The sequence below is a fragment of the Nyctibius grandis genome, chromosome 5, assembly GCF_013368605.1.
Source record: "Nyctibius grandis isolate bNycGra1 chromosome 5, bNycGra1.pri, whole genome shotgun sequence".
NCBI classification, from domain to species: Eukaryota; Metazoa; Chordata; class Aves; order Nyctibiiformes; family Nyctibiidae; genus Nyctibius; species Nyctibius grandis.
Window position 1 is genome coordinate 14,503,090 of NC_090662.1, and position 15,007 is coordinate 14,518,096.

General features: G+C 36.2%; 1 protein-coding gene across 1 annotated transcript in view; it reads right to left on the bottom strand.

The window, feature by feature from the left end:
- Positions 1 to 15,007, bottom strand: part of CCDC146 (coiled-coil domain containing 146) — a 78,950-nt gene that overhangs the window by 9,968 nt on the left and 53,975 nt on the right. Inside the window, 10 exon segments of the mRNA XM_068400604.1 lie at positions 2,080 to 2,150; positions 2,745 to 2,909; positions 3,025 to 3,113; positions 4,353 to 4,523; positions 5,746 to 5,841; positions 9,550 to 9,736; positions 10,687 to 10,914; positions 12,244 to 12,317; positions 12,947 to 13,123; positions 13,658 to 13,715. Coding sequence (XP_068256705.1) covers positions 2,080 to 2,150; positions 2,745 to 2,909; positions 3,025 to 3,113; positions 4,353 to 4,523; positions 5,746 to 5,841; positions 9,550 to 9,736; positions 10,687 to 10,914; positions 12,244 to 12,317; positions 12,947 to 13,123; positions 13,658 to 13,715 — 1,316 coding nt within the window.

Here is a 15,007-nt window from a genome sequence, read left to right on the forward strand (position 1 = left end):
GGGGTAATGGGAAGGTTGGGAAATGGAGGAGAGGAGAAAAATAGGACAGATAAGAATAAGGTGACAAAGTCTGAAAAATATCGAAGACTTAAAAAGACAGGAAGGGTAGGAAAAAGGGAAGAATAAAATTTAAGAGGTACAGGTATAGGATTCAGCCTACCTAATTCATTTGGTCTAAACTGTATTTCAAATGTAGAAGCCTTTTGAAGCATCCTTCTTACATAATTCAAAGTTTCCTATACGATCAATGGGGAGAGATAGGTGCCTTGAGAATAAAGACCTCCAAAAGGAATATTGTGCTCCCTAAGTAAGGTTATCAGGATCTCCCTGAGGCAAAGACATCTGACTCTTTCCATTAATGTAGAGACCTTGTTCACTTACCTGGATAATTTGTTCTGTGGGCTCCTAACACAAACTTAAGGTTAGGCACACCAGCTCTTACACAAGGTCACAACAGAATGGACAAATAAAAACTAAGAGGAGAGCTCAGAAACTAGGTTTACAGTCTGCATTGTAGGAGGTCTAAGGGCCTCTGACAGAAATCAGGGTTTCGTAGTCCTGTGGTGGACTGATCCTCTCTCCAAACTTTTATAATTATCTAAATTTAAAGATAGACAAATGGCAGTCCAAAGAGTGCTCCCATTACCATCTCTTTAGATTCCAGCTTGGCGTCAGAGGTTGGTTTCATAAACACCACAAGTGATTTAGATCTGTATTCACCACATCAAGTCAAAGTCTATGCAAATGATCATTATCATAAGACCCTTTACACATGGTAACTGAGCAGATGCTGAGTCGGATTTCCACATGGACCAAACCTGAAATCAGTACTGGAATTAGCAATCTGAATTTGGCAACCAACACCAGCATTCAGATTTGGTCTTACAGCTTTTATTTAAGTCATGGAAATGCAGCCAAATAATTTCTCACTAGACATAATGGCTCTTGGCAGCAGGAGAAAAAGTACTAATGCATCGAACGGTTGAGCATAAAGAGATGGCTGGGTTAACAGCCAGTTCAAATCTGTAATATTCAGTAACCACAGTATCTAGTTACATTTAAAAACTGATAACTGGTTATTTGCCATTGTGCACTGGAAAATCTGTGACTTGGTAACATTTACTAAGACTACTCCATGTGTAACATCACAATATACTGTATTTTCCTACTTTTAAATTTTATGTCAATACTGTAAAAGGATTTAAAGCACCTGTAACGATAGCCCCCCTTTAACGATGACTTCAGGCTTGACATGAACCATCATCACAAAGGAGAAAGTTTTAGGAATGCAGAACAGAAAAAACGAAGTTTCATGACTGACTCTCTCAGTTCACAAAAATAATCTCCATTTTGTTCCTGCATTTGTCTCAGTGACTCTAATTCTCATTCTAAATCTTACCTGAAAACATGTCATTTTTTTCTTTAGTCTATCATCTTTTTTTGTACTCCGTCTCTTCATTTAAATCTGTAATGGTACTGTAAAGCTCTTTGGGGTATGATTTGCATAAGGTATTGTACAACATTTTAATCTTTTTGCAGAGCATACAATTTCTTAAAAGACCAGAAGTAACAGAAAAATGCAAACACCATTTAACAGTGAGTCACAGCTGTCACCGATGCCATTACGAAAAGCAATGGTACACCCTAATTTAAGTTTTTGTGCAGGCACTAACAGAATATGTATGGAAAAAATTACCATCTGGAGATAAGGTCAAAAGTAAATGAGCCATTTCAGTAAGCAAGGAAAGAATGTCCCAAACACTGCAGTTTGTTAGTTGTTTAATGTCATGTTGTGACTAGAACTAAAACTTACACTGTTTTTGTGTAGAAGAAAATACATGTGGATTATATCATTGTAGGCAGCAGAGTTTCCAGAGTAGGCTCAGGGTCAAGTGTGAATTGAGTTATTATTTTAGAAAGCTGAAGAGCTAAGTATATCTCCCACCCCTCCACCTACCCCCATCAATACAGTTTTAACAAATTTTATCTACATTCCCATTTTTTCCCCATGACTCCCATTCTCCAGCTTAGTCATGCTGACATTTCAGGCTATGGGGAGGGTTAGCTGAGATTCCATACCCAGGAAGCGTTTGGTATGTGCATAACAAAGTGTATCAGCCAGTTGCACAAAAGCGTAGAATTTCACATATCTGAAGTTACAAACATACATTAGATTTAGATTAGATATTAGGAAGAAATTGTTTACTGTGAGGGAGGTGAGACACTGGCACAGGTTGCCCAGAGAAGCTGTGGATGCCCCCTCCCTGGCAGTGTTCAAGGCCAGGTTGGATGGGGCTTTGAGCAACCTGGTCTAGTGGAAAGGTGTCCCTGCCCATGGCAGGGGGGGTGGAACTAGATGATCTTTAAGGTCCCTTCCAACCCAAACCATTCTACGATGCTATGATAATGCAGATGCTAGAGGCTCAAGAGCTGTGATACAAAGGAAATGCAATGACAATTTGTCCCCTCAAAGGATGGGAAAGTGAGGGAGTAGCCAGACAAACTTCAGAACTGTTTTGTGCCATGCAGTGGTGCCCAAGCTAATTGTGAAGTGTTAGGGTGATAAGAAATTGGAACATACTATGTAAGGGTGTTGCTAAATGTCTTTGAATCAAGTTTTAAAAATCAGGATAATAACTATCAAGGATGATATAGGCATAGCTGAAGCTGGACTAGATTCTCTCTTAAGATTCTTTCTAATCTTATGTTCTATAATTGTGATCTACAGCTTACTTAAAACTTACCTTTCCTTGGTTATAACAGTATTCCTTGAATTTTCTATTTCATTTCCTAGCAATTTTACCCGGTTTTTAATTTCACTTGCTTTCTGCTGAGCAGCATGCACCAAATTTATGCATTTATTCCTTTCATTTTGGATAACACCATGCATTTTAGCAAATCCTTGGAGTCTGAAGAAATTACAAGTGTGAAAGAAATAATTATTAGAATTTTATGCATATATTACTTGGATAAAAATTACTTTAGAAGACTTTTCTAGCTAATGTATTGTTATTATTTTCTTACTGGTTTTGGATTTCGCTTTTCCTCTTTTTACACTTTCTTATTTCAAGATCCTTTCTTTTTATTTCTTTAATAATATTTTGGAGTTGTATCTGAAATTTAAATAGAATTTAGTGAGTACTTTAGATACATCAAAGAAATATCTTCAAAGAAATGACTCAGTACAGCTATTCCTCTTAGACGAGGAAAAGAGACGTGAGGTTATTCTAAGAATTTATGCTAATTATAATGAAATGTTTTTATTGTAACAACATTAAAGAACACATTTTTTCTGTGTATATTAAGCTTACAATGACTGCTATGAATGTAGATAGTCTGATGCTGCATCTTAAAATGCTTAATCCCTTGTATCTGGAGTTCTACTGTTTCTATTAATCAGCGTCTCACTTCCATCACTATATAATTATTTAGCATATGCACCACTGAAATTGTACCTTCTAAATAAAATTTCTTTTTTATTCTTTCTGGCTTTTATGCAATCACTGCTGATTGAGTAGAACAGTACATTTACATTCTGTTAGGGCTCTGGACCTGTTGGTTTCAGTTGTGTTCAGTCCTTAATAGCCTGTGCCATTAACTTTGAATGGATAGGCCTTTTCTCACCTCCCACTGGTGTCAGAAGGAGGAGACTGGTATTGTATAAATCTGGTGGATGTTGGGTTGCAACTCTGGGCATGTTTGTCTGTTCACTAATTTGTATTGTTTATTTTTTTAATCTGTTTATGGTCTGATTTTTGTTGAAGGTACAAAGCCTGACATGTTTGTTTATTCTATTTTTACAGACAACATCACAGCATATACATGATATTATAACACCAGCAAAATGCAGGCAGCAAACACAATGACTGGTCAGTTGAAAAAGTGTTCTTTTCCTCTTTCTTCCAATTAATATAATGATTTACACCTTGAAATGTAACAGGAACATAAAAATTGCTGCCTCTCCTTGGAATGAGTAGCAGTTCTGTTTATCATCTAATGTCTATATATTTGTAAAATAAAACACACAGTTGTACTTCTGAGAATCTCAGTTGAGGCTATCTGCTTTTCTGCCTCTCTCTTTCAAAATGTTTCATTTTATTCCATAGGCTTGAAAGAAAATATCCCTTCAATACCTCGTTTCAATTGTGGCATGGTATTTTAATATACTGTTGCACTGCACCATAAATTGCCAATAAAACACCACAATATTGTGAGTTTCCTGTGTTGTGATGGACTTCAAAGTAAAGTGGGAAACAAGAGTCCATAAGGCTCCCTTCACTAGTAATTTAATTTCTCCCTATACCAGCTTTGACTTTAGAAGAGTCTTCCAATTATATGAGATAATTTTTTACCTGGGCTTTCCGAACATCCCTAGATTTCCGTTCCCTCTCTTCAACTTTGAGCCAAATCAGATGTGCAAGTCTGGATAACTCATCTCTGCATTTTTCCTGCTCTTTGAAAAGCCAGCCTTCTTCAGCAATGCATTCTTCTAACATGCGGGCATCCATATCTGATATCATTTCCTAAAGAAAATTAAATTCAATTCCCTATGCATTGATGCATCAGTATTGGCAAACCCAAAGTTGGAAATACTTTGTGTTTATTTGCAAAGTAAGCATATATACAGACTACAGGGATTTTAAAAAATAAAATATTGCTTTAAAATACCATCTGAAACACCATGCACAATCCTTATAATAACATGTCAAAATACTGTATCCCCTAGAAGTATTTCTGTTTCTCAATCTAGAATGTCTTTCAGCTATTGCCCATTGGGCAGAATGGTTTCTTATGGCCATATAATCTTTAAATAAGTTTACTGTCAGGTCTTGACATGTCCATACTACACAATGGATGACACTGAGCTTTCACATTAAGAGACCAAATTTAGATATTTAAAACAGAGCAAAGAATCTAGACGCCTAGAGTTGCTGGATATTCAGTCAATACAGTCAGTGAACTCTAAAGAGCTATTTGTTCTACTTGTTGTAGGCTGACCTCTTTAGGAGGAGGTGAATGGATGCCTTTCTAGGCTCCACTGACTACATGACTGGATTGTTATTGACCATCGTGGCACACTGGATACATATCCCATACACAAACAGTGACAAGTAAATACCGAACATATATGTATTCAAACACAAGCTGAATCCCACCTGATAATGCTAACGAATTCAAAGACAGCACAAAAAGAAAATGGATAGAAGGGTAAGAAGATAAGGAGGTATGATCTTAAGAAGAAGGTTTGTCTGAAATATGTTGCTTCTTATAAAGTAATTTATACAGTGGCAAGTACTAATACTCTCATAACTGAGACATCTGCATTTCCACACTATATATGGCTGTGCTGAGTCTAGACAGACATCCACAAATGACAAAACCATGAAGATGAAAAATTACAATGTACAAATGCTGAATTGTCCTTGTTTCAACTAGATACTGTGTCATATCCAAAGGATATTTATACTCATATTTCTAGCTGTACTGTAGTTAGTGATATTCAGACTTAACCTAGAAAGCAGATTTGCTTTCTGTCTTCCAATATGTGACCAGTAACACTGAAAAATATTTTTTAAATATGACAAACAAGTGGCCTTTAAAATTGAACAAATACTATCGCATGTTTTCTCACCAGAAAGCTGCAACTAGAAACTCCCACCATTTTTTCTTCAAATAGTCCCTTTATTCTCATGACTGAAACCCAACTGTTATAGTGAAAAAGTATGAGAAAGCAGAACTCAGCACCTGTTCAGCTAAACTTTTCTTGGTCATTTCAATTTCCTTCTGCAGTTCTCGTCGTCTTTCTAATAATACTCCATTACTTTTAGGGATAGCTTCTGCCTACAAAAATAAACCAAGTACACTGAATGATGCAAACAAAAGATGTGAAAAATGAAAACTGCAGATAATCTATTTGAAGTAGTTACACACATTAAGAAATGAATTTTCTGTCTTGTTACAATAGCTAGTTCAAGAGTTCTTCGTTGAGTAGAGTTCCTCAGCAACACATCCAAGTTTCTCAAATTTTTCTTGTAAGAATTTAACTATAAACACTAAACTTCACAAAGCCCAGTTTAAGTACTGAATTTATAAGGGTTATATTTTGTCATCAACTAAACCGTCATTAAAAAAAAGAATCACAGAGAGGGACTATGCAAAGATGCCACCTTCTAAATTCACAGAAATTCTGACCTTACTGAATGAAAACATAGATTTACCACTGATTTTAATAGGGTCAATATTTCACATCTGTGTAGATTTGATATCATACTTTTAGCTTTTAGTTATTAAAGTAATACATTTCCTCCTTAAGCTCTAGAAAGTCAAAATTAACAACACAAAAGGTTATGTATTATTATTTCTTGTACATTATGGGAAAATTTGTTTATTCAGTCAGAGTTTAAAATTAAGTGTGTGAAGGAAGACATATTAGAAACTACTTTCTGATTAAAATATGTCTGAACAATCCCACTACAACTACTTGCGTGATATAACTCATAAGGCAAAAGGTTGTATTGGCCTCACAGCGACTAACTTCACTTAAAAATTCTTTATGGTTATAAGTACATAAGAAATAAGTACAGCAGTCTAACTACGCAGGCCTATGTTACCTGTCCATAACTGCAAATCTGTAATTCATACAGGTGGGGAAAAATGACACTAAATGACACATCTGGGAAGTACTCAAACATAATACATGCAACCCTGGGGTATATTTCTCAGATCTCCACCAGATGTTAGAGTTCAAAACACTATACCTCAATATAGGTAATGAGATGTTTTGCACTTATGGGTTTCACTTCTGTGATAATATTATAAAATCAGATGTTGCTTACTTGCATTAAGGGAAAGGGAAACAAGAGGCACAGTACAGGCCAACATTTGGAGTTACCTGGGTTTCAGCTGCCAACTGTGAGACCGATTTGGCTTGACTTAGGTTTGCTAAAAGGTCAATAAAACCTATTCTAAGCAAGTTGCTTTCACTCTTGTGGAAGGAGCAAATATAGCCTTTCTGTGGAGCACATATTAGTTACCACTTCTGCTGTGTAAAAGGCTGTAGTGGCTGTAAGTAGGCATTTGCACATTTTCAAGATGGGATTCTAAAGATGCCATCAAGTTCCTGAGTCTAAAAATAGAAAGCTCTTATAAACATCTTTAATCCATTGAGGACTTTTGTTCACATAAGACATGACTAAACTTAGGCACTTTCGGCTGTCTCTGCGTTGGCCTGACCGAAGAGAAAGCATGCATGAAGAGGAACAGCAGTTCTGATCTGGGCTGGCGATAGCCGAAGCGGCCAGTTCTCTTTCGCACAGAATGTCGGCGTTTAGCAATAGCTGACCTTTCACAACTTAGTAAGAAGAAAAACACATTTGAAGGAAGTATTCCTGTAATTTCCTTATTGTACAAACCAGTCATTATGCACTTAGCATGTGATTTAAAGTCAGAGAACTTTGGGGAAGCACACTGATGTACTGCTGCTTCTGCAATTGCATTTTTATACTAGTAATTAAATCTTGCAATTTTTTTCACTTGGAATCACACTGAATAAATATAATTCCATCTTTTAAAGTAGTTAAAGAGACTTTAACTACTTAAAAGATTTTAACTTTTCCTAGGTGTGCTCCTAGGTCTTCCAAATTAGAATAGTCTCCAGAGAGCAAAAGCCAAGCAGTATCAAGCTTGACACTCTAGTCTGTCATACTCCACCTCTGCATTTGGACTGACCATGCTTCAGAGGAGAGGTGGTTTCACATTTGCTCTTCTAAAAGACCCAAGAAAGGAATCAGAGAAAACACATAGCATGGGGAAGATGGGTTAAAACAACTATGTTGCCACAGCCTATTTGCATTAGGGTAGCATCCTACAACTTCTGGAGTAAAATGCTGCAGAAAATTCCACTTTATCTCTGCTGGTATTCCCTTCCTCTAATCCCCATGATGCTGCTACTTGCAAGACACGTACAAACCTATAGTATAACCTAGCGTTAGCACTGAGGGAATCCTCTGCAATGCAACCTAACCTTTAGGGGTCTCATTACAGGTCTCTTGCCCTTGCACACAGTGTAAAGTGGTTGGGTTGGGTTTGGGTCTCACCCAAGACAGTGAACTCTAACCACAGCTGTCAGTGAGTTATGGCCTTTGATTTACATGTTTTTGAATAATTGTGATTTTCCCTCCAGGAATATTTCTTCAATAGGAACACAAGAAAAAATACCATTTCCCAGATTCTCTTTGCTGATACTGAACAGAAGCTCAGTACAAGCTTTAAGATCAAAGTCTGGAATGTGAGTCAGCCCTTTAATCAATATTTCAGGAAATTCAATCTAAAACTTTTTTGTGTAGTTATAGAGCTTTCCTCCCTCCTCCCAAATGGGCTTATATTACTAGGTAATTAATACACATGTGAATTCAGGAGGAATTTCAGGGGAGACAGAAAAAAAATGTATTATTTAATAATATTAAATATTATTAAGTAATGTTTAGAGTTGTTTAAATAGCAAAGCTAAGTATGTGTGGGTTTTGATATCTTATAGTTATTTTTAAAAACTTCACAGAGATGTAAATAAGACTTTTTTTTCTGCCCTGAATTGCTTAGAAAGACCAAGAAAATTTTCAAGGCCATTGTGTCAAGGTAGGAAACATCAAGTCCCATGAAAAAATATTCACCTGACTAAGCAAGTTTAATTTTATAAGACTGACTTACAATTTAGACTAAGCAAGGAGCTAGTATAAAAGAAAAGCTTAAGAAAGAGAGAATGGAAGAACCAGTGATGAGACGAAGAGAATACAAAAAAGTTATAGACAAAGTAAATTTTAAAGGAAGAATTCGAAGAAGAAAAGAAAGGAAATGCTTTGAATAGTCAAGCAGAATGAGACTGCCCTTTAAAATCAGCATAGTAGAGGCACAAATAAAAGAGTAAATCAGTATGGGATTGGGACGAAATGAGGAATGTGAAATCTGAGTGGAAACAAAGAGAACATACAGACTTGTTACGTATTCTTTAATATCAGACTTTATATAGTGCTAGTTTCCTCTCCCCTGCAATAGTAATGATAAATACATTATAAATTGCTTACAGTAATGTTCAATGTACAAACAACCTTCAAATTTTAAAAAGGTGTTATCTTTTCATCATCTGGGAGACAAGGAGTACTTGGCTCTATTTTTCTGATACAAATTTCTTTGATGCCAATGGGCAAGTCGCTATATTATTTCACTCATAAATGACCACAATTTCACAGTGCTTTAAAGGCAGACATGACACCACAGTGCCAGTATAATCTCCCAGTTCTCCTTGACAGCATGTTCCCACCCAAAATCCATTTCTTAGGAATAGTTCAACTATACCTCGATGCAGTATTTTTATTACAGCCAGAGCACCTAGAGGTTTTTTTTGTTAGTTGTAGCAACACTTTTGGCACTTTTATACGCATAAGACTTAAAACAGTCTTCTCCCCTTCCCCCTTTTAGACCAGTCTAAAGATTTCATGACAGATTTCTTACAAGAAAATTTAAAATCCTTATGATCAATGCATTCATACAGACCTCTAATTTGAGTCTTTTATGCTGTGACTTATCTTGTTCCAAGGAATCATAAATCATATTCAGTTGTAACTCCATCTTTTTTAAAATTCTCAGTTCTCTGTCTTTCTTTGTTTGCTTGCGAATGAGAATATCATGTTGCTTTTTTTTCTCCAAAGCACATTTATTTAAGTTATCTTCCAGAGATTCTCTATATAGATAGATACAGAATTTTAGAAACGGGTAACTTGACCAAGACATGTATGCAAACAGGATTGATCATTTTAATGGGCTTTGAGTAGTGCATCATTATGGCTGAGCAGCAAGATAAACTCATAAACTACTAACACAAATTACCTAAACAGGTAGTATTTTTATAACTTTAATCAATGATAATATTCCTAATGATGTCAATTAGGTCTCACAGTCTGTTCTAAATATGCTAAAAATTCCAGAGAAACTATTACTCATAAGAAGAAGAAAACACATTTTTTAGTATGAGGGAATATTTACATGTTCACTTCACTCAAACATTTCAATTTGAAGTGCCATTATCCTTTAATACAAAATGTTAAAGACAAAATTATTGCTGCTGAGTGTGTGGCCATAATTACACCTATACATCTTCCTCTGCAAAGAAGGAATCATTTGATGCTTGCAATCAATCTAAGAGTTTATTTTACTTTACCAAGCACATATAAGCTCATAAATCAAGGGGATATTAAAGACATGAGTAATCAGTCCCCACTGAAATTCAGGAGTATGTGGGTGCAGAAATCTATGATCCTAATTTGAAAATGAAAATACTGACATTTCTTTTTCTTGCTCAATTTACTTTCTGTGGGTTACACAGAAAAAAATATCTTTTCACTAGAGAGAGAAACCCTCTAAAAGATTTCCCTTTCAGAGCAAAATCCAGTTTCACCCTCCCAGGATTTTATCAGATGCTTATGGTTTTTCATGTTCTTCTTCAAGCCAGATCCTAGATTACAGTAGTTTATATGAACATTTCTCAACTCAAAACCAAGCCTGATAATTTCTAGTCCGCACTGGTTGCAGTATAAAACTTGAAAACATAAGCAATACAACAGAAAAAAGAAACAGATATTTGAACAGAGAATTGTTCACTCATACTACACGGCTAATGTCTACCACTCTAACCTGTCTAATAGGATCGCTGATTCCTTCTCTCTGCTGATTTCTAGTAATTTTGTCAAAGTAATACATTCTTGTTCTTTGCTTTCTAGCAAAATTTGTTTCCCATCCAATTCCTTCATCACATCTTCTCTTTCTTGCAAAATCTCTTTCGTCCTTTTTTCAATGGCTTTCAGGGTACCATTCAACTCTTCTATTTGGTCATTAAGGGCCTTTCTCTTCTTCTCTGCATCGCTGTGGGTATATTTTAACAAAACTGTATAGGTTCACATTTCCACATGCACATTTAAATGGCAAAATATAAGTTGCCAGTTTTCATGGACACACAAAATCATTTCAAAACCACAGCTATCTACATTATATGTTTGAAAGCAGACTACATACAGTGAAAATCTTCAAATGCCAATACAGTTCAACAATAAATTTGAAGATGACCATGGGACCAACAGGGAGCTTAGCACATGGCAGTACTAAAAAGACTTCTAGTAAACTGATTTCTGTCAAAATTACTAGGTACATGGGTGTGACACTTCTAAATATTATTCCCAAGGCTGGAAACTTAGTTCATTCTGTTACGCAGTACAAGTAGAAAGACTCATTGAATGCTTCGTTAATAACAATCTACACAATGTACTAGGTTTTAAAAATTTCTTCTCTGTAACACTCCAGGAAAAACTTATATTTATGATAGCAGAGTTGCATTAAGCAGAGTAGTGAGGAAAATGTAAAGAAAACCATTATACAAGTTTTAAAAATGAGAGATTTAAGGTAGTCAAAGAATTTCTATGTTACAAATAGGAATTGCAAGCAGGAGACACAAAAACCTCAGTGCAACCCTGTGCCCACATGGGGTACAAAAACCATCATTCATCTGGAAGGCACTTGGATCTGTGAGTGACCTGGCTGGAACTGCACAGTGCTAATTAGATTTTGCACATACAGAAAGCAGCACATGTCATGCTTCAGGGGAGAAAAAACACAACTACACAAAAGAGAGAAAGAAAAGGCTGGCTGCTGGCTTACATTTTCAATGGTGAAATATTAGAGACCAGAATTTACATCAGGAGCTTACAACAAAGCACCCCTGACTGAAAAACTGTTACAGAAGTATCAAGGCAGAATGATTATTTAGCTCAGGCCAGACTGTTAGCTGTGAAAGCTGCTAGTTTCACTGAGGCCAATAGAGATAAGCTAATATACAGTCACTAAGGTCCAGACACTGTAAAAAAGCCTAATCACTAAATTACACAGTAACATTATTTTCCATTAAAAACCTACTAAGTAGGTCTGATATACAGTAACGCAGCACAGTAAGATGGCTAAGCAATTTTTGATCAAGCTTTGTTCTAAATTATTCTTTGTTGTACTTATAATTTAAAATGCTTCACTGCATGTACTATATTTTTCAGCACAGTGCATGGATTTTAAGTGGATTATAGATGCTTTTTTAAATGTTGTTCTTAATCTTAATCAACAACTATACTCAACCATCTCTGCAACAAATGGACGGAAGCTGCCATACATACATATTTATGCATCTACAATTATTTATTAAAAGCATACATTTTCTTCTGATTCATCTTCTCAGTTTCTTTTCCAAGTTGTGTTGGAACACCAAGGATCATAACTAGCTCATCCTAGTGACAAAACAGAAAGTTTAGATTGATAGCCTCAAAATCTGGTGTGATTTCATAGAAGTAATATTCACCTACAACTCCTGTGAAAATGGGCAAGAAGCATATTTTCGAATTACTTGAGCTTGTCCCAGGGAATTGTAGCTGGTACTTCTGAAACTAAACATTATGATATTTACCATTTCATTATGCCTGCAAGATAAAAATTATGCTTGCACATTATTAATACATCTGATTATGTTATCTATATCATGGAAAGGAAAGAGGCTAAGACCTGGGTATGTTTTTTAATTCCTAGCATAAATCTGTAATAACTTGGATCTAAGCATATGTTAGAGCAGACTACAATAACACAACACAGCAAACATGTCGTTATAGAAACCACTTTTTTAATCCAACCCATAACTATTATTATTTCCTAAAGGAGTAATAATGGATATAGTACAGCAGCATGTTTCATGCTTATTAAAAAATGATGTAATATATAATGTAATGCCATCTAATGAATTTGGAATGACAAACAACATGCAGAAGAGTCACTGTTTCCTTGGACAAATGCATGAGCCCATATACATATACATGCACACACACACACACAGAGTTATACATACACACAGTTAATTTTGTGTTACTTTTAAATTGGCCTGCTTCTCCAGAAGCTTTTCCACTTCTTTCTTGTCTGTTAACATCAGCTTTTGCTTAGATGAAACATGTTCCTTTATTGCATTAATTTCTGCTTTCCTTTGGATTGCTTCTTTGCAGAGCTCATCACAATTTTCTTTCAACTGTTTAATTTTCTTATCAGCTTCCTTTAAAAATGAAGTAAAAGATCGGATAATTTTTGTTTTCCCTTTTACTTGTGGTATTACAGAATCATTACCACCAAATGATGATAACATTTTTTACACAGGTATGAAACATAATCTTTCACTAGCTGTGTGTATCTTTTATCAACAACCAGCAGAATTTTATTTCCAACAAACCCACACATATCCATCAGGATTTATGACTGCAAAAGTATTTTCCATACTCACATCCTAGAACGAAAAACCTGCAGCTATCTTTACATGCAATATCCATTTGCTGAATACAGTAAAAAATTTTCTTGAGTAAAGTTAAGAAAATCCAGATCTTTTCTGAATCAGTTATTCAGTGCTTGCCCTAGAGTTATCAAACCTGAATGATATAATACAGCCTCTCCTATAAAATCTACCTCTTGATTTTTGTATGTATTCCAGATTTCAAAAAACTCCAGAGCTACACACTGCAAAAACATTTTCATTGGTGTTTTTATGTTAGGTGACAGAACATAAACCATGGCTTTTCTCATGTTTCATACTTACCCTTTGTTTTGGAATTCTTTCGTATTCATTCTCCAAAAGCCTTTTTTCTTCTTGCAAACTACAGGAAAATCAAAACAGAGCTAAATACATTAGTAATATGCCAAACAATAAAAAGTATGGAAGCTTATCTTGTGCTAGACTAAAATGTATGGTGAATTATCATAAGGGACAGGTGAAAGGTGTCCAGATTTAAAGGAAGATTGCTGACTGGTAACTGGAAGTCCTGAAAGACTGGTCATACAGATGCAGGCTTTTTCTACAGTGCACATCTAAACTTTTGAATCTGATTCTTCCTAGCCTTATCACCTCCTGCAGGGATGCATTTATGCCTCACTCACCCTTGTCTTTGTATTAGCAGAGTAAAACAGGTCAGAAGGCACTCACGGTTCCTCCCAACCTCAGAACACAAAATTTTAACATGGAACTGAGGCAAAAGGAAAGAGTAGGTAGAATCATAGAATCATAGAATGGTTTGGGTTGGAAGGGACCTTAAAGATCATCTAGTTCCAAACCCCCTGCCACAGGCAGGGACACGTTCCACTAGACCAGGTTGCTCAAAGCCCCATCCAACCTGGCCTTGAACACTGCCAGGGAGGGGGCAGCCACAGCTTCTCTGGGCAACCTGGTCCAGTGTCTCACGACCCACACAAGAAAGAATTTCTTTCTAATAGCTAATCTAAATCTACCCTCTTTCAGTTTAAAACCATTCCCCCTCATCCTGTCACTACTTGCCCTTGTAAAAAGTCCCTCTCCAGCTTTCCTGTAGGCCCCCTTCAGGTACTGGAAGGCTGCTAGAAGGTCTCCCTGGAGCCTTCTCTTCTCCAGGCTGAACAGCCCCAACTCTCTCAGCCTGTCTTCATAGGAGAGGTGCTCCAGCCCTCTGATCAGGTTATAAATATCCACAAAGACATCACGCATCAAAGAAAGTGCAGTTGCTAGTGAGAAACTTTCTTCCTTTGAGTGATTGCTCACGCACACATTCACACTGTAAACAACTGTAAGTGAAGCTTCTCAAATCTGAACAGGCTCCTGTGGAAAAAAATCCTGAAAAGTGACAGGGGATGTAGACTGAGTCAATGAGATATATTAGAAAACTAAATTGGATAGCCATGGTGTTCTTAACCTATATCCAAACCCATGTTGCAATTTAATTTCAGGCAAAAATAGAGGCAGATGCCAAAGGAGGACAGAAGGAGGAAAGGAAAAAATAGGAAAGCTCTTACATCTTCTGGGTGTATTTTTAGTAATGTTGCCCTGAGAAAGATGAAGGAGTGGCTACAAAAGTGAAGGTGAACCAACAAGCTTGTTAGATTTACAATAGGGAGTTTCTTGGTGGCAGGTAGGTAAATA